Source organism: Lipotes vexillifer, unplaced genomic scaffold (genome assembly GCF_000442215.2).
Source record: "Lipotes vexillifer unplaced genomic scaffold, Lipotes_vexillifer_v1.1 scaffold345, whole genome shotgun sequence".
NCBI lineage: Eukaryota > Metazoa > Chordata > Mammalia > Artiodactyla > Lipotidae > Lipotes > Lipotes vexillifer.
Window position 1 is genome coordinate 277,969 of NW_006789243.1, and position 20,122 is coordinate 298,090.

General features: G+C 36.5%; 1 protein-coding gene across 1 annotated transcript in view; it reads left to right on the top strand.

Annotated features, from left to right (window-relative positions):
• IL1RAPL2 (interleukin 1 receptor accessory protein like 2) overlaps positions 1-20,122 on the top strand; it is a 285,204-nt gene that overhangs the window by 248,876 nt on the left and 16,206 nt on the right. Inside the window, exons 3-4 of the mRNA XM_007462427.1 lie at positions 9,312-9,457; positions 18,158-18,301. Of these exons, the coding sequence (XP_007462489.1) occupies positions 9,312-9,457; positions 18,158-18,301 (290 nt within the window). The remainder of the gene's footprint in view (positions 1-9,311; positions 9,458-18,157; positions 18,302-20,122) is intronic.

The window sequence follows — 20,122 nt, forward strand, 5'->3', positions numbered from 1 at the left end:
CGTTCCCCGCATCGGCAGGCGGACTCCCAATCACTGCGCCACCAGGGAAGCCCCCCTTGCAGTTTGACTAGCAGATTTGATCGAATCCTGACCAGGGCTTTGGAGTTCTTATTTGTTTGTTCTCTGGGTTACTTTGACCACCATGGTTCATTGTATCTCCTTACTTGCAACCTGCTGCCAAAGTACTCAAACTCCACTCTGGGCATACAGATTCTCCTTTATCTCCCTTTAGGCAGAAATTTGGCATAGCCCTACCAAAGTCCATGATGTTTCTAAGAGACTGAGCCCTAAGGAAATTTGAACCTAAATGTAGCATCCAATCACAACTGCCAGCCTATCCCATACAACTGGATCGCAGCGTTTCCACTGACTCCAAAAGATGTCATCTGTGGGGATGTTAAGGGAATTTTGCATGTGCAGTATAGCATAAGCTACAGTTGTGCAAATCTGGTTATTTTTATCTACCATTTTAAAGTCCTTGCAACAAGCTGCTCTCTACAAGCTCTACCATGTCTATTCAGAGAAGTCAAATTATTATTTGGAGAAGACCCAGTGGAAACTGTCATTAGGAGAGGACTTCCTAATTTCTGTCCCTCTGTTTAAACTTAGTGGGAACGGCTTGCAAAGTGGGGTAAGAGAGTTCATGAACAGGAGTAGTCTTTGGGTATGAGCATTCTAGCAAGACCAACCCAGTTCCACACCTTTACAGACCTTCCTTTTAATTAATCTTAACAGAGGCTTGAGAATTTTTTTAAAAATTACAGTGAGGTACATATTTCACAGTGTTAATAAAAAATGCCAGAGAAACTGAACTAATCCTATTAAACAAGAAATAATAGTCCTTAAGCTTCCCTGCAGGGTTGTGAATTGCATCTGATAGTCGATGGAGACTGCATGAATTTCAGTGCAATTGCTTTGCCCCAATGGAGAGTAATTTTCGATTATAAATCTCACTTTACAAATCTCCCTATCAATAGCTAATGTTTTTCCCCAGCCAATACCATAAAGCAAGTTTACCAAATCTTGTATAATTCTTGACCTGAAAAACATATTCAATTTATCTTAAGGCTTTTCAGACAAGCTTCTTAAAATGCAAATAATTTAATTTACTTTCAATTCCTAAAAGGCTACAAGTTGAATATGGGCTTTGTTCGCTTGTAAGTTTTGTTTTTTTCACTCCTGCTTCTACCACTTTCCAGCCTTGCTTCCATCCCTTTACCTTAACATACCTTTCTTGAGTAAGTGAAATGCTCTTAACAAAGAAGGGAATGTGATACAGGTATGAAAAGATTTTATTCTTAAAATAGGGTGAGTCTATGTTAAAGATCCAAAATAACCTATTAATATCTCACCAATTTAAACAAATAATATGGAGCTGGGAATATTAATTTTTCCCCAGGAAGCCCAAGGCAAAATGATGAGCTCTGTTTTGGCAGCTTCCCACAATGCTTTTTCAGTGCCTTGAAACACCCAACCTGCTCTGGCTGCCCCAAAATTGAACTAAAAAACATAACAAAACAATCCCCCAACACACACATCATCTCTTGTTTTCTCCCACTCTCAGGTCATCCCACTGGAAGGAGGAATATTGATTGATCACTTTGCACTGACTTAAATAATTTTCAAAACTCATCATATATATATATGTAAGTGTAGATATTATAAGTCATAAGGAGGCTTCAATGGAAAAGTAAACTTCATAAGCAGCATAGTTTTACCTAAGGGCAACCTTAATGACCATTTATCTGAAGGATGATTTTTGGAGGAGTGGTGACTCTACTATCCACAGTTCCACTTCCACAGTGGGTCTTAGCCTTGACGTATGCATAAAATATTTAAAGGCTACCTAAGACATATTTGTTATCTCTATTTACTGAGCAGATTATAGATGCCTAGTCTCAAATATGGTGTTTTCTATTGTAAGCTGCTCGAGACAAGCAACTATAGTTAGTAAATAATAATAATTCCTCCATGTTTCTATGCTACACAGTACATTGCAAAAACATTTTGACATCCTAAATTACATTGGATTTTTATGATAACCATCTGAGATAAATCATATCAGTTTATTTTACAGATTAAAAAATCTGAGGTTTAGTGACTGAGGAAGAGCTGTCCTTGGGCAGTTGATTCACAGTTTCAGTGGAGCTACATTGACTTTATCAGAACACAGCTAGCAAGAATCATCAATTCTCAGAATGATCTGTTGTAGTCCAAATTTAGGATATAGAGAGTCAAAACCTGCCAAGGACTGAAAGAGTAAAAAATCAGTTGGGACTGGGAATAAGAAGCCCAGCTATTAATCAGGCTGGGAGGACAGATAGATAAAACCAGCTGCAAAGTTAACAGAAAATACTGTTTCTTCCAAGGTCATGCAGCAGTTGTATAATGCCATAATGACCCCCACCTCTTTGGAGTGACTACTGCTTTCTTACCAGTGATGCCCAGACCTGCTTTGCTATTTTCATATTACTGGGAATACCCAATTAGTAAACCACCTCCACCTCAGACAGTACACAATTCCTAGTCAATCCTCCCCCCATACCACCAACTGCCTCAGAAGTTGCAATCAATCCAGAACTTATGTCTGCTTCTTTACACCATCCTCAGAATCTTTAGTGGGAACCCAAATGTTACAAAACATGCTTTTTTCTTCTTTTCAATCAAGAAACAATCCACAGTTCCTCTGGAGCGTTCCTTCCACAGTGTATTCAGTCAACAAATCTGATTGTGTCAGCCTACGGGCTTGATCCTGGTCTTTTACTAATAAGGCTTTAACAGGAATTTTTTTAAAAAGCAAATGACACTAAAATAAAGATTTTGTTTCCTTAAGAGGGTTTTTAAAAACTATCTCCTATTATTGATGTTCTCAATCATTATTCCTGGATAATGATTACTCATACTCAGAATAAAGACCCAGAGACTTGCAAGATACCTAGTCATCAAAGGAGGATTCAATTTGGTTTAAGGGACTACTTACAGTTAATGGTAACTGGAACAGCACATACAATTCAACATCAAAAAAAAAAGAACTCAATTAAAAATGAGTAGAAGACCTGAATAAACATTTTTCCAAAGAGGAAATGCAGAAGGCCAACAGGCACATGAAAAGATGCTAAACATCGCTAATCATCAGGGAAATGCAAATCAAAACCAAAATGAGAGATCACCTCACACCTGTCAGAATGGTTCTCATCAAAAAGAACACAAGTAACAAATGTTGGAGAGGATGTGGAGAAAAGGGTACCCTAGTACACTGCTGGTGGGATTGTAAATTGGTACAGCCACTGTAGAAAACAGTATGGAAGTTCCTCAAAAAACTAAAAATAGAACTACCATATGTTCCAAGAATTACAAGCTTTCATTTTATTTTATTTTATTTTATTTTATTTTATTTATTTTTTATTTTGGGGGGAATCCAATCTCTTTGCTGTATTTCATTTTTGATTTTTAAAAAATTCCATCTTTATTGAAGTATGATTGACAAATAAAAATTATATATATTTAAGGTATACAATGTGATGTTTTGGTATATGTATACATTGTGAAATGATTACCACAATCAACTAATTAACATATCCATCACCACACAGTTATCATTTTTGTGTGTGTATGGTGAAAACACTTGAGATTTACTCTCCTCTCAAATTTCAAGGGTACAGTACAGTATTGTTAACTATAGTCACCATGCTGGACATTAGGTTTCCAGAACTTATTATCTTACAACTGAAAGTTTGTACTCTTTGACCAGCAATTCCCCATTTCATCTACCAACCAGCGTCTCCCTATTTCTTCCACCCTCCAGCTCCTGGTAACCATCATTCTGTCAGTATTAGTTTGGCTTGTCTAGAATTCATATATAAGTAATATTATACAGTATTTTTCATTCTTTGTCTGACTTATTTGACTTAGTATTCTCCAGGTTCCCCTATGTTGTTATAAATTGCAAGATTTTCTTTTCTTTTCTGAGACTGAATAATATTTCATTGTACACATAAACCATATATTCTTTTTCCATTCATCTACTGATGGACACAAGTTGTTTCCACATCTTGCCTATTATGAATAATGCTAAATTGAGCATGAGAGTACAAATATCTTTTTGAGATCTTGATTTCATTTCCTTTGATATATACCCAGAAGTGGGATTGCTGGATCATATGGTAGTTCCATTTTTAGTTTTTGGAGGAATCTCTGTACTCTTTTCCACAATGGCTGCACCAAATTGCATTCCCACGATTAGTATACGGTGTTCCCTTTTCTCCACATTCTTGCCAACGGATATTAACCCGTTATCAGATATATGGTTTGCAAATATTTTCTCCCATTCTGCAGGTTACATTTTCACTCTCATTTTATTTTATTGAGGTATAATTGACATATACCATTATAATAGTTAAGCTCACATAGTTAACATAGTTAACTCTTTTATTAATGTGGTGAGAATGCTTAAGATCTAATCTCAGCAACATTCATGTATACAATACACATTACTAACTATAGTCACCATGCTGTATATTAGATCCTCAGAACTTCTTATAACTGCTTTTATTGTTATTATTATTTTAAGCAAACTGTTACCAGTTAGATCAATTATGAATAGGAAAAATAAAATATTTTATCTTTATTTATTCCTTCCCTAACACTCTTCCTTTCATTATGTAGACCCAAATTTCTGACCTATATCATTTTCATTTTCTCTTAAGAGGTTCTTTTAACATTTCTTGCAAGACAGGTCTACTGACAACAAATTCCCTCAGTTTTTATTTGTCTGAAAAAGTCTTTATTTTTCCTTCACATTTGAAGGATAAATGGATACAGTATTCTAGGTTGGTAGTAATTTTCTTTCAACACTTTCAATATTTCACTCCACTCTCTTCTTGCTTACATAGTTTCTAAAGAGAAGTCTGATGTATTTCTTATTCTTATTCCTCTATAGGTAAGTTTTTTCCTCTGAATTCTTTTAATATTTTCTCTCATTTTTTCACTTTATACAGTTAGAATATGATGCATCAAGGTGTAACTTTTCTAATTTTTGCTCTGCTTGGTATTCTCTGAACTTCTGCATCTGTGGTCTGGTATCTTTGGAAAATTCTCAGTTATTATTACTTCATATATTTCTATTGTTCCTTTCTCTTTCTTCTTTTGGTATTTAGATTAAATGTATGTTATGCCTTTTGTAGTTATACCTCAGGTGTTCAATGTTTTGTCCCTTTTTTGCCATGCTTTTTTCTCTTTGTGTTTCAATTTAGGAAATTTCTGTTGATTGTCTTCAGGATCACTGATTCTTTGGCCACATCCAGTCTGTTAATGGCCCATGAAAGCCACTCTTTATTTCTATTACAGTGTTTTTATTTCTAGCATTTCCTTCTAAGCCTTTCTTAGAATTTCCATCTCTCTGGTTATGCTACCAAGCTATTGATTTATGTTGTTCACTTTTTCCATTTGAGCCTTTAACATATTAATAATGGTTATTTTATATTCCCATTCTGATAATTCTCTGCCATACCTGAATATGGTTCTGACACTTGCATTGTCTTTTCAGACTTTTTTTCTTTTTAACATGCCTTATCATTTCTTGATTGAAAGCCAAATGTGATGTATCAGATAAAAGAAACTGAAGTAAATAGGTCTTTATTGTGAGATTTTATGTTTATGTGGCTAGGAATTAGGCTGTGTTTACTGTTTTCTGTAGTCGTAGGTGTAAGAGGCTAAAATTTCCTATAGTGTACTTGTTTATGTCTCCACTGTTTCTTTCAGTTTTCCTAGAGACTGCTTCTTAAATAGGGTCTGAGCTTTGCAGGTTTTTCAGCTGAAAACCTTTGTAATCATACAGGAGCTTGATTGGTGTGGTGGTAAGTATACTACAATCCTATGGTAAAGTCTTAGTCTTTCAATGAATCTGTATCTTCAGGCTGTGACCTTTACAAGTATTCCTCAGCTTTCCTCCTTTTCTTAGATGAGACAGGAAGGCTTGAGGATGCTGGAGTTGGATATTTTCCCCCAGTTTCGGTAAAACCCAAGTAATTTAGGTTCTGCTAAAGAGTTTCACTTGAGGGCATGCCTTTGTTAAGAAGAAAGAGTGCTCTGGGCTCATTTCAAGATAGTTGCTTTTCCCCTTCCTGTGCCAAAAGCATAAAGGATTCTCTGATCTTCACCCTGAAACTCTGGACAGGGTCTTGGAAGCAAAACTCATGAAAGTACGGGGCACCCCTAAGATTAGATCCCATGGAGTTTTTTTTTTTTTAACTCTCAATCTAGTCCATATTGGGCCTACAGTGACTCATCAATTACATTTTAACTGTTTTCATTCATACTGATTCCTGCTCCTGGGTTTCTGCTCCTGGTACACTGTGATTCTCAGTATTTGTCTAGCTATCTCAAATTTAGGGGGCAGGAGTTTGCCCTGTGACCTCAATTCTCTGATGGATCTACGAAAAGTTGTTGACTTTTATTTTGTTTGCTTTTTCTCTTGTAAGGATGAGAGTGACAACTTCTAAACATTTTCTAGTATTACTTTTTAATAATAGGTCTTAACAATAAAACTTTTTGAAACTAGTGATTTCTGTCACCTGAATTTAGTATTTTTTATTTTGCCAGTGTTCACTGTTGCCTATAACTTGCCTTCAATATTAATCCTTGGAATGAGATACTTCTGAAGTTATTTGAAGTATATCCCAAGACCCCCTTATTTGTATCCTCCAATCCAAAACCAGTCCCTTCTGTGTCTCTCTTTCAAACATTTTGCAAAAACCTGTTCCTATCTTCCCTCCTAGAAAACACTTCCTTCTTCCTTTTGTTTAGGCAGAGTCTTCTCAAGCCTTCTCCAGCTAATTTAGTAAATAATAATCTCTCCCTTTTATGAAATTTCATTGTAAGAATGACTGTACCATCCTGTTTTACTTCATTCCGCCTATAATTTTTTCAGCTGTGTAGATTTTGTCTCCCTGTTTAAATTTTAATGCTTACTGGGAGCAGGCACCTGGTCTTTTAGTGCTTATACTGCTCTTACACCAAATACCTATCCCAGAGCCAGGCACTCAGGGGAATGACAAAGAATAATTGATAGATTGTTACATATCAATATTTGCTAGGAAATTGTGACTGCTCTGCAGAATGATTTATAGACATAAACACCAATTTGCTCTTTAATTACAAAAAAGCAGGTCTCCTCTAGATTTTCAAGAGCTGATAATTAGGACACCTCATATATATTAATAGATGAAGGATCATTTTTCAAATCCTCTCTCCAGATTCTTTCTGCAGCCTGTGAAGAGCTGTTTTTGGAAACTGCATTAGAAATGAAGAGGGAAAGGCTTTGTCTGGAGGGACAGGATCAGCTTTCTGCCTTATGCCTGGCAAAGGCTGTGGCTGCCCTACATGTGAAGCTTTAAATCAAACTTAATTTGTGGTGCTTAAGCAGCTTCTGGCCTAAAGGGGGTTATCCCATAGCAGGTCACACAGAACTAAAAGAATTGAGTATAGTGTGATATACACATAGCAGGGGGAAAATAGAGTAAAATTCAATATAAACCATTAGGACAGTAAATTCCCATTTTTCCTTGTTTAGGTGTGTGTTGGGAGAGGAGAAAGAGAGGAAAACTGCAAGTTTAGCCAGGAAGAAAAAAATGAATAGACTACCAGTGAAATATGGTTAAGAAAATTCTTATACTAAAGAGACTTACTCAAGTTACCAATGCCAGTATTGTCAACTCTCTGATATGTATATTATTGGAAGGTAACAGAAGTAGGGTTAATTTTAAAAGCATCTCTATTTGGGATATAATCTGGGTTTAGGATTTCAGTATGGGAGATTCTCAGATTCTAAGAATTCCCTCTCACCAACCCAACTTTAAGTCTTTCCTTCTCTTAAAGGGGAGCCAGAAGAGATTAATCCAAACCAAATTGAAATATCAATAAGTATAAATACAAATATGTTTCGAGGAGCCAAAATTTATAAATAGTTCACCTTTGGATAATGAAATGTTGGTGTTTAATAACATTCATTTGCATTTGCATATGCCATTTAATCTCGAAATCATTTTACCCATTTTACCCCCACAACAAAGTTAAGTATGGCAGGTATTTTTCCCAACTTAAAGATGAGTTATATTAAGGTGCCATTGAGTTAATTACTTTGTAAGAATACAGCTTGAGCTTGTAAGTGGGAGGCCCATATTTATAACCCAGTTTTCTCTGAGTACAGTTGTCTTTTCCAACTTTATGCTAAATGCCAGTAAATCTGAATGTTCTTCTCTGCCTTCCTAACCAGGTGTCAAAAGGGAGATGAGAATTACTTTAAATGCCCCAAATGTTCCATCTTGCAAATTCATGTATTTAACAACCTCACCCCAGAACTTAACAGCAGGCTTTCCACTATTTAGACTCACAATTTGCTCTTTCTTTGGTCAAAACCAGGAGTTAGAAAGTAAAAGTAGGCAGTGTACCTACTTTCACCTCACCCAGGAGGCAGCTGGCCATTGGCAAGAATATAACTCTCCAGAGAAACAAGAGGCACGCTCCTCAGGAAAGGTTCCTGGCAACTCAGCTCCTCTTTGAAGAACAACTGTTACTGGCCATTCAAGAACCTTTGCAACTTCACTCGAGAAAGCAAAAGGCAGCACTATGAGAAAATGTCACATAGGGCAGTTCCTCCTAGTGGCATGGGAGGGTGTGGAAGGAAGGAGAAAGACAAATGGCGAGCAATGTTGGGAGAAAGCAGGGCCATGGTAGGTCATTGGAGGATTAGGGGTATATAGCTGCATTGGACAGAAGGCAGGAGAAAGTAGAGAACAGGCTTCTCACCGATATTTGGGGATAAAAGGCCACTAAACACCCTTAGTTTAATTCTCATAAGGCAGTCATTTTCAAGGCCCATTTCTTTACCATCCTACCCCCTGTTATCAAAACTCCAGCCTCTGACATAAACTCTACATTTCTACAGACATTTTTCCCTTCATGCCGTGTTGCAAAAATCCAATTTGTTTTCATAAGCTCAGCTTAGAATATGGAGTCCAACGTCTCCTCCTGTTTGCCACACAAATCATATTGGCTTCATTTATCAAAGCCTAGTGGCATGATAATATTTCTTTTTGCTGAGTGAATTCCTCACTTTTTTCCTTTTCCATCTGATCTTTGCATTAAGAGTCACTTTTTGTGTTTTCTTTTCCAAGTTTCTGCACATACACCCCATCAGGACTCTCCAGCCCACTGGAGACCTTAGTAAGCTACGTAACTGTCTTTAGTCCTTGCATGGCTGGGCTCTGCCCAAATCAAACCAATTCAGCCAAGAATACTTTCCTTTATTTCAGGCTCCTCAAAGAGCATCTTGGAGAAAAAGAAGTTGAGTTGGCACTCATCTTTGATTCAGTGGTGGAGGCTGACTTGGCAAATTATACCTGCCATGTGGAAAACCGAAATGGACGAAAACATGCAAGTGTTCTGCTGCGTAAAAAGGGTATTTTTTTAAATAACTGTTACTATAGTTTGTTTACCTATCAAGTAACTATTGAAGTTAGGTATGTTTCCTGGCCTGATTTTATCATTTAGTATAAATGTCTATTAAACAGTTTGTCTTTTTAAGGAAATATCTCTCTCTTGCTGTGGATATTAGCATAAAATTCCTATGATCTTCCATACCATTAGGAAGTGGATAAATGAAATGAAATGTTGTTATTTGTTAAATCCAGTGAGATGAAATATACCTTGGTTATAAGTGTTACATAAAATTTGATAGGCATTTATATTCAACATTTTCTCTATATTTCACTTCGTCCTATATTGCTTAAATTAAATAATAGGTGTTTTACTACTGGATGAGAAACAAAATCACTTCTTTATTCCCTGACTAAAATACAAATAAAAATAATAGATAGTATCATATAATATTTACAATTATTATAATAAAGATCATGAACAATATTTCATGATATGACCTGGTGTTTAAGGCCTTCAGCAGGTGCATATATTTTTAAATACTTTGGCATTTATGTAGATCCCTCTCTAGAGTTGATTCCATATGGGGTGGAAATTGTATATAATGAGCAAAGAAAAGAAACTATAAATTTACAAATAGAGATAAAAGCAGACATAGGAACAACAATCCCAGCTGCTGGAGCAACTTCTGAGATTGGCTCTTACCCTGAAACAACTCCTGATTACTGCAAAAGGCTAAATACTTTCTGTATGTGTGCATCTGGCAAAGGTTTTGTAAATGTAACAGAACAAATGTTCTCAATCAGTGTTCTTTTTGTCTAGGCTATAGAGCTAGAACAGATTCAATCAGCAAGGTCACTAGTTGTACCTTGTAGCCAAGATGGAATTTCTGTTTTCCAACCAGGCCTAATATATAACCTTGACCAGCAGTTCTAGGAGAAGCAGGGAAATGTCATTATTCTGAGAATAATGCTTTTATCTCTCTAGCACCATTTCTTACTCTGTTGGACTTGATTTCAACTTAAAATAATGGAGTATTTAAGTATAGGCGAGTCTAATATAGAACGTGAAACTCGGAGACCCTGCTTCAGGAGATGCCCGTTCAGCCACTGCCTTGGCTACCTACTTCAGTAGGACTAACTTGTCTGATTAGACATCCTAAACTTTAGTTTCCTCATCTATAAAATAGGGGTAAAAATACCTACCTTGTAGAGTCACTTTGAGGTTCAAATAATAATGATATGGTGTGAAATATACCATGCTCAAACAAGATTTGTTATTAAATGGAATTTGGATAACTTGTATCCACTAAGCAACCACTTGTCCACCTACTTGAAGGGCAGACATTGATTATGTCCAGATACCTTCTTGCAAGGATCGCTTTGTTCCTGTCCATCTCAGTCTTATTTTAGGCTTAGAGATCCTCCAAGCCAGACTCTGCTGCACCTCTGTATCCTCAGCAACTTGGGCAGTGTCTGGCCACTAATAGGCACTTAGAACTCATTCTGGTTAATAAATGAATAATGTTCTCTTTTATTATTGAGGATCATGTATAGCAAGCATCGTGTTAGGTACTAGGGAATAGTCATCTCCAAGTCTGTGGGGGGCTTATAGTCTTCAGGGCAGTGAGGTTGCAAAGAAAGACAAAGCTCAAACATGAAACAAAAAATTGCACAAAATGTGTATGGTGTTACAATTAAAAGCCTGCTCTGAGGAAAAATAATGGGGGTCTTACCATATAGTCAGTCAGTAGAGACAGAAATAGCCTTGAGTTTTAAAATAAATCCATTTCCCTTTAATAAGTAAAGCAACCACTAGCAGCCCTTCAAATTTCTAATAATCTGACACTAGAAACCAAGGTACGCTGCAAAATTGCTGCCTCCCATGGCTTCTGTAAGGAAATGTGTCTAAATCATGAATAACTGCGAATATTAATTCTCATCTTCCTAATCATTAAATATTAGAGTTCCCCAGGGTTCAGGTCCCCTTTTCTCCCTCACTCCCTAGATGATTTCAATTCCATCTCCACCTCAGTTTTGCTTACGATTTATATGCTGACATCTCCCAAATTTATATCTCTAGCTTGGACTTCTCGCCTAAACTCCAGAGTTGTATTCCTAACTGCCTATTCAGCAACTATTCAAAAACTCCACTAGTAGACATATCTAGCAGGCATATCAAGCTTCACTTGTCCCACACAGGATTCCTGATTTCTCCTCCCTATAAACTTGATCCTCCAGTTGCCTTCTTCATCTCCATCACCATCCTCCCAGTTGCTCAGGCCCAAAATCCTTGGAGTCATCATTGACTTCTTCTTTTCTCTGCTCATACTCTATATCTAGTCTACCAGCAAATTCCATGGTTCTACTTTTAAAACATATGTACTCTGAGCACTTTCCCCATCTTCACTGTTATCATCTGAGTCTAAGCCACCAGCATCAATTGCCTGGATCACTGCAATAGCCCCGTGAACGGTCTCCCTGCTTCCCCCTTGTCCCCTCACAGTCTATTCTCATCACAGCATCTGGAGTGATCCTTTTAATATCTAGGTCAGATCATATTATTTCCCTAATTAGAACCATCCAATTACAGAACCCTCACTGTTACAGTTAGAATGAAACCCCAAATCTTTGCCATGGCCTTCAAGACATTTATGATCTCATTTTCTACCACAATCTGCCTCAAACCTTGCACACACTAGCCTCCTTTCTATTTCTCACGCTCACCGAGCACAGTCCTGGCTCATGATCTTTGCACTTGCTATTTCCTCTGCCTGAAACACTGCTGTTTCCCCTAGCTGTTCCCATGACTCATTCCCTCTTTTCATACAGGTCCCTGCTTAAATATTACCTACTCAATAGGCCTTTCCCTGGCCACTTTTTATAAAATAGTACTACCCAATCACTTTTTTAAAAAAAATTTTGGCTTTATTGAGGTAAAACTGACAAATAAAATTGTATGATATATAGATATATTAAGTGTACAACGTGATGATTTGATATATGTGTACATTGTGAAATGTCTCCCCACATTGAGTTAATTAACACATCAATCACCTCACACATCTACATTTTATTTCTGTGTGTGTAAGAACATTTAAGTTGTACCTTCTCAGCAAATTTCAGTTATATAGTACAGTGTTATCCACTACTGTCACCAGATTATACATTAGATCCTCAGACCAGATTCATCTGCCTGAAAGTTTGTACCCTTTTACTAACCTCTCCCTATTTCCTCTCCCACCGTCCATCCCCTGACAACCACTTTTCTCCTCTCTGTTTCTGTGACTTCAGCTTTTTTTTTAAGATTCCACATATAAGTGATACCATGCACTATAATATTTATCTTTCTCTCTCTGGCTTATTTCACTTAGCATAATGCCCTATAGGTTCATCCATGTTGTAGCAAATGACAGAATCTCCTCTTTTAAGGCTGAATAATATTCCATTGTGTATATATGCCATATTTTCTGGATCCATTCATCCATCGATGGACTACCCATCACCTTCTTTTCCCTCTCACTTGGCTCTATTTCTGTTTATTGTATTTACTACTATCTGATATCATATTACATGCTTGTTTTCTTCTTGTCTCCCCCCCCCACACACACACACACTAGGATGTAAACTTCATAAGAACAGGGACTCTCTCCTGCCTTATTTACTGCTGTATCCCTAGCACATAGAATATAGTAAGTGCTCAAAAACATTTGTTGGACGAAAATGGTCCTCCTAGAGGACAGGTGAAATAGGATAGAGGATGGGTAACGGGGATTGGTAAAGAGAGGATTTCCCTGAGATCTTGCCTTGACTAGTGTCTTTTCTGGGTTATCTGAATGCATTTCTCTTTTCAAAACATTCAGTTTCCAGATTGGGGGATAAAAACTCATAGACATTAATAGCCAGGTAGATATTGAAATTAAAAGAAAAAGAGGGCTGGATATTAAACACAGGCTAGAGGAAACATGCCTTGCTTTAAAGGGCAGTCACTATTCTTTTCTAGATAATTGCCATGCTTGCTCAAATGTGAACCTAAGGATATGAGAGCTTCAAGGTTTTCAAGTGAAGTTGAAAGTCTGGATATGCAATATTTTTATTTTAAAATATTAGTATCTACTTTTTGGGAAACATATAGACCAACAAAAACCTTTTTTCTGGCCCACTGTATACCAGTTTGTACTCTCTGTTTTAGGTAGCATTTAAATTTTTTCACTGTGCTTTGCAAAAGGATGCAGTTCATCTTCCCTTACTCCATTTTCTTTAGGAGCTATCGACAATATGGTAGAGGTCCAGAAAAGAACAAGAAGCCCTATGGTCCTGATCCAACATATTAAATCAGACTGAACTCTGGCTTGTATTGCAAAATTTCAGTTATTTCCTTTGGAGTTGAACCTTTCAGGCTTTATCACAACATAGCCTGGCATCAGTAGCCACAGGATTTCCACCTGGAATATGAGTATGGCTCGTTTTATGGAACAATAACTTCCTGATGATCTATAAGTCAAATATCAAAAATGCCATAATCATTGATCATTATAGAGAAGAAACATTTCATGAATCCTTTCACAAAGTGAAAAGGCCTTTCGTAAAATGAAAACTCATGTCTAATATATGCAATTAACAGGGTCAGGCATTCTCAAAGCAAGATGTCTCTTACCTATGCATCTTCTACCTTCATTTACTAACCTGCTACGCCCTCACTCTCCAATGAACTATTTGCCAACAAGTACAACTAACATTTTAGTAAGAAATTCATTCTTTTTTTTTTTTGGTGAACGAAGACTCTGAACTTAATGCTAGGAAAATTCTGATAATTATGCCTTCTCCGTATATACTCCCTTTCCCACAAACAGAGACATATCAATGACTTTCTCTTTCTCTTCATTCCTAGTGCTACTGCCCCACCCTGAACCCCCAACCTGTATAGGAGACCCTCAGGTGGGATCTCCTAACCTGCTTCCCAACTTATGAGCAAGCTCAGAACAGTTCCAGTCTTCCTGCTCTCCAGTCCCTTGACTTCACCTATTATCTGTCCCATTCTATGCTGTCTGATCTTCATGTTCAAAGTGAAGAACTAGCTGGGTTCAAACTAAGAAGGTTAAAAAGAACTACACTTGTACTTTGGGTGCCTGGAAAAAGTTACAATCCCATAAATATTTGCTGTACTGGCTATCTCTATCCTTGTGAAGCGTATACACGACACAGTCCAAATAAAATGACTTCCACCTTCTCAGTCAGGAAATGTCCCTAGAAGTATAGATCCTGCTGAGATGGAAAATGGCAGTTGAAAACAGAAGACAAAAGAAAAGCTAGGTGTCAACTGGGTGATGGCAATTCTGCCCTCTGATTATAGGATACATGTTTCCCTTTTAATGTGACTGCCTGTGCTGAATCAAAGAATACTGGTTGAGTCTCAGGGACTCGGTCCACAGTTTTCAATGTAAACAGCCATCATTAGGTAATATCTTTCAAAGATATTTTTATAAAATGGACCCCAAAACCACAAAGGTACTTTTCACACCACAGTTTTCTTCCATATATTTACTGCTGAAAAAGGTGTCTGCTACTTGGGAGCACAAATTGTTCCTGCTGCTGAAGTTTTCCATCTACCTAATAGCAACTCTACTCTGTAAATAACATAGAAATTGCTGGGAAAAAATCCCATTCAGTGACTTTGAAAACAGTTGAATGCTGTTCTGACCAGAGAGTGAGACAGAGGGAGAGAGACAGAGACAGAGAGTTAACAAAATTACAACATTAAATTAATATTTTACAACAGGAAAAACATGTTGAATCAAGTCAATCAATGACCTAAGATCAAAGAGAATTCAGTTTTCAGAGTAAACAAAAAAAAATCATAACTGACCTGTCAATTTAACACTGGCTAGAAAAACAAATACCGTATGCTAATATATATATATGGAATTTTTTTTAAAAATGGTTCTGAAGAACCTAGGGGCAGGACAGGAATAAAGACACAGACATAGAGAATGGACTTGAGGACAGGAGGAGGGGGAAGGGTAAGCTGGGACAAAGTGAGAGAGTGGCATGGACTTATATACACTACCAAATGTAAAACCGAAAGCTAGCGGGAAGGAGCCGCATAGCACAGGGAGATCAGGTCGGTGCTTTGTGACTACATAGAGGGGTGGGATAGGGAGGGTAGGAGGGAGATGCAGGAGGGAGGAGATATGGGGATATATGTATATGTATGGCTGATTCACTTTGTTATGAAGCAGAAACTAACACACCATTGTAAAGCAATTATACTCCAATAAAGATGTTAAAAAAATATAAAGACACTTGATATTCTTTTTTTTGAATAAAAAAAGAATGCATAATTGATAAAACAGTAAGAAAACAAGCAAAGGTTGTGATACTGTAGCCCCACAGAGGTCTCATAAGCAAGCCTGCCTTACCACCCACATAGAGGCAGGCAGTGGTTCCTGGGGAGTCATTTTCTATAGGGAGGGCAGGAGGCAGAGCTAATATGAGGTAGGATTATTTTTACCTGGAATTTTGTGGCTAAATTTTCCAAATGACCGCCTCTTGCAGTAGGCATGACAGAGATAGATTCCAATTTCCTATCCCTACTCATTATGTGGCCCCTCATAATGCTCCTTATTAATATATTTTGTCCCTCACAACAGCTTCACTCCCTTCTTTTTTCTATCCTTCTCCCTCTCTCCTTACTGAAAAAGGATACATTTATATTTCTTACATTTCTCCTCAGTGACTCTCCTCATTGGCCATGCTGTCTCTGGCCACTACCATCTTCTCTATTACTCCACCTCCTTTAAAATATCAAACTCTCTATCTCCCTACAAAACCTAAAACTTTTCATATGCTGGACTCCAAGGAGCCCCTCGTTCCGTCTTGATATAGCTACAGAATTCTTCAATACCCTCCAATAAACTGTCTGAGATCTGCTCGGTCCTATCATTCTGCCTGTCAATTGTAGTTTAGCTTCTTTCCTTGGAATTGAAAGGGCAGAAGAATCCAAAATTCACCGCAGGTCACATGTTCTTGAAAAGCATTACCAACAGTTCTATGGAGGAAGAGGGAGAAGGAATTTCATCGTCACTTTCCAGAGGAGCTTACAAAACTGTGGTGTAATAAAAAGAACCTTAAATATGAAGTTAGAATATCTGGGCTCAAGTCCCATCTTGGCCACTTCTTAGGTGTATGACCTTGGGTAAGTGAATTAAACTACTGAGTCTTAGATTCTTCAGTGATGAATTTGGACCAACAATTCTTGCCCTAAAGGATTACTTAGAGAATAGATAGTAGACTGGTAGAAAATTTTATCTATAATATACATTACTTGTAGTATATATTATATATGTTCATCTTTTTTTCTTAATCTTATTGTTATACTGAGCCTAATTCATCTTGAGCAATAAGCCTATATAGAGACAAGAGACAATCCCAGGGAAAGGCTCATGATTTTATTGTCAAGAGACCTTCAAGAATGGCAGTCTGTCATTGTCATCAATTTGATTTTGGCAGTACACCAGAATTGATCCATCCAGGGGGGCTGATTGATGCCAAGCAAACTCATAAGCAACTGATGTACAAACTAAAATGCCACTCCCTTTTTCAGTTTGTAGTTACATGGTAAGCTGAATTAATAATAAAAGAATCACTTGGTAATTATGGAATTAGATTAAGGGGAGCTTAGCTAATTTTTAAGATAGTTTTATCTGTATTATGTTGAGACCAGTGAATTTCCCTGTCACACAGTGGAAAATATCTCTGGTCTAGTGTCTTCCAGATTCAGCATTTCTCCTCTGGACATTGCTGAATTCATATTCTAAATTCTTCTCTGACTTCCCCTTTCTCTAAATTCCATGATGCTATCCCCTCTTTTGATGATACACCCTAGATTTTGTTAATATCACTAATTAAGCTACATGTAAGTCACTATTTCCTGGGCCTAGGATATACTATGTCTCCTTACACTACGTGTTGATTTAATTGTTCCAACTCTCAGAGTTCTAGGGGTGCCCCACTGGAAAAGCCTAAGGCTGCCTCAGGTAACCTGGTGTTGGCTGAATAGGCCAAGTGATTAGCCTAGATTTCTCATTCTCTTTTAGCCCCATTGGGCATATTATATCACATACAAATTATAGTCATTTATTCAGATAAGTAGGGGAAATGGATAAGTTAATTTCCCCTGCCTACCTTCTATTGGATTATGTTCTACTGTGGTTAAATGAAACAGTTAAATCCTGTAGGCTTATTGGATTTTATTTGATTCTGAGAATAATTTTATGATGCTGTTCTCCTATAGAAGAATAGGGCCTGTGGCCTAAGAAGTATTAGATTGTAATCTTGCTAAGCCAAAAGATAATTTAACAGAAACAACAAAATATTGGACCTGAACCCAGTAAAAGACAGCTCTAATAGTTTCCTGAAGTACACTTAAAGCAAAAGTATACATGTGAGGTCTATATGTGTTCAAAACAAAGTGGGAGAGACTATTCTTTTTCAGATAGACATCACTTTCAACAGTAAATTTTTTCAAATATTTAGAAGAGAGTTAATTTAACAAGAAATTGATTTACACAAATGTATCAAGAATGCATCTACTTACTGCATTAAGTAAGAATCTTCTGTAAAGAAAAACAGAATGGGTTGTACATCTTAGAGACTAGAAATATGGGAAGTTCCTCAGTGTTGCTGATTTAATTACCTTTTCCTGTTTATTTTATTTGTTCCAGATTTAATCTACAAAATTGAACTTGCAGGAGGCCTGGGAGCAATCTTTCTCCTCCTTGTACTGCTCGTGGTCATCTACAAATGCTACAATATTGAATTGATGCTCTTCTACCGACAGCATTTTGGAGGTGATGAAACTGCAGATGGTAAGCTATCTCCTATTGTTCAAATTCAATTAAAAGGCATGAATTTGTGATTATGTAAGAGAATATCCCTATTCTTAGGAGATACATGATGAAAAATTTAGAGTTAAAAGGCTATGACTAATGCAACTTACCCTCAAATAGTTCAGAAAAAAATGGTATTAATCTATCAAGAAAGACAGCAAAGGGGAGAAAATATTAATAGATGAACCTGGGTAAAGAATATATGGGTGTTCTTTAAAATAGTTTTATTTCTTGAAATTTATTTCCAAAAAAATAGTTTAACAAGGAGATATTAGTTGGTCAGGAGATCAAACAATTGCTGTCAAAGCCCTTTCCCTTATTAAGAAACAAATTAAGAATCAATTTCATTTTTTTCTTCCAGAAAATTCAAATTTAGGCACAGATCATATTTAGTTCTTCCTGGCATTGAAAAAAACAAATTATTCAAAAAACATATTAAAAGCTATGGAGATACTCATTTTAAAGCTCATAGTACATCTGGACTGATATATTTTGGATGATTGTAGCACAATTCTCAAAGGTGACCTCAATGGAAAAAAATTCAGAATGTGGCTTATAATTTTCTTGTTTGCCATTTATGGCCCTTGAAAATCTTATATATTAAATATCAACAAAATGTTGTATTGAGCCTTGTTTCTTTGAACATTCAAAAATGATTTAATTTTTCAAGAGAACAAATGATCATATTTCCAATCAATACCAAAAAGAAATCATGACATATCACTCCTTATGCATACAGTCCTCACCCACAAACTAATATAAGCCTTGGAAACATGTGTATGGAATGCCTTAGGTAAGCCAAGATAAAAAAGAATTTTAATTGTAAGTCATTACTTTAAAAAGCCAGATTTAAATTTTAGTTTTCATTCTATTGGAATAATGAAAGTTAGAGCTTTTGTTTGTTTTGAGATCCTCAAAGGAGAGCAGTTTATGATTTTGTTTTATTTTTATAGTGATAGGAGAAAGGCAGAGTGGTGAATGTAACATCAAAATTTTTGAAGAATCTTTGATTTTGGTCTTATTGTTACTGTTATATGAACAATGATATGAGTGTGTTTTAATTGACATATGTTTTCACAGTAAATTCGAGAAATGCTGTTTGGTGAATACATATGCATGCTCATTATCAAAGCAGTGTATTTACCTAATGATTATAGCAGCCTATTTAAAAGTACCAAAGACCCTTATTTAGATATATGTTCAATATGAGAAATTAGGGCCTGTTCTGATTATAATTACATGCTCCAACAATATGTATGAAAATGTAGTCAATTACCTTCAGTTTCTGTATACAATAATTAATATTGAAAGATCTGACTTCTTAACCTGCACACATAAAATAATGAGATGAAATATGCTATTGAGGAAAATTTCACTGGTTCCCAAGCACCAACATATGGCTAAAGTATCTAACTGGGAATGCTAAAGATGTATTGTCTATATGAAAGTACATGAAAGGGAGTCTGCTCTGATTCACTTGCTTTAGGTCATGATTACAAGCAATTTGTTAATACTTTCTGCAAGAGGTGATATAGTTTATGAAGTTAATCTGAAATAATTACTTTCATCACCCATATCCAATAATCCAGACTAACTGATCAGTTGTAGTACATATTTGTAAGATTACATTCATGCTAATATCATAGGACATTTTGCATCTATATCTCCAATGTGGCCCATGTGGCCAAAGATGACAAGTAATCTAGAGCATTTTGGTTAGAGAATTGTGTGTATTGGTTCCAAACCAATTATTTTAGGGAAAAATTCAATTGGGGGGGAACTTCAAGGATTTTCAGCAGG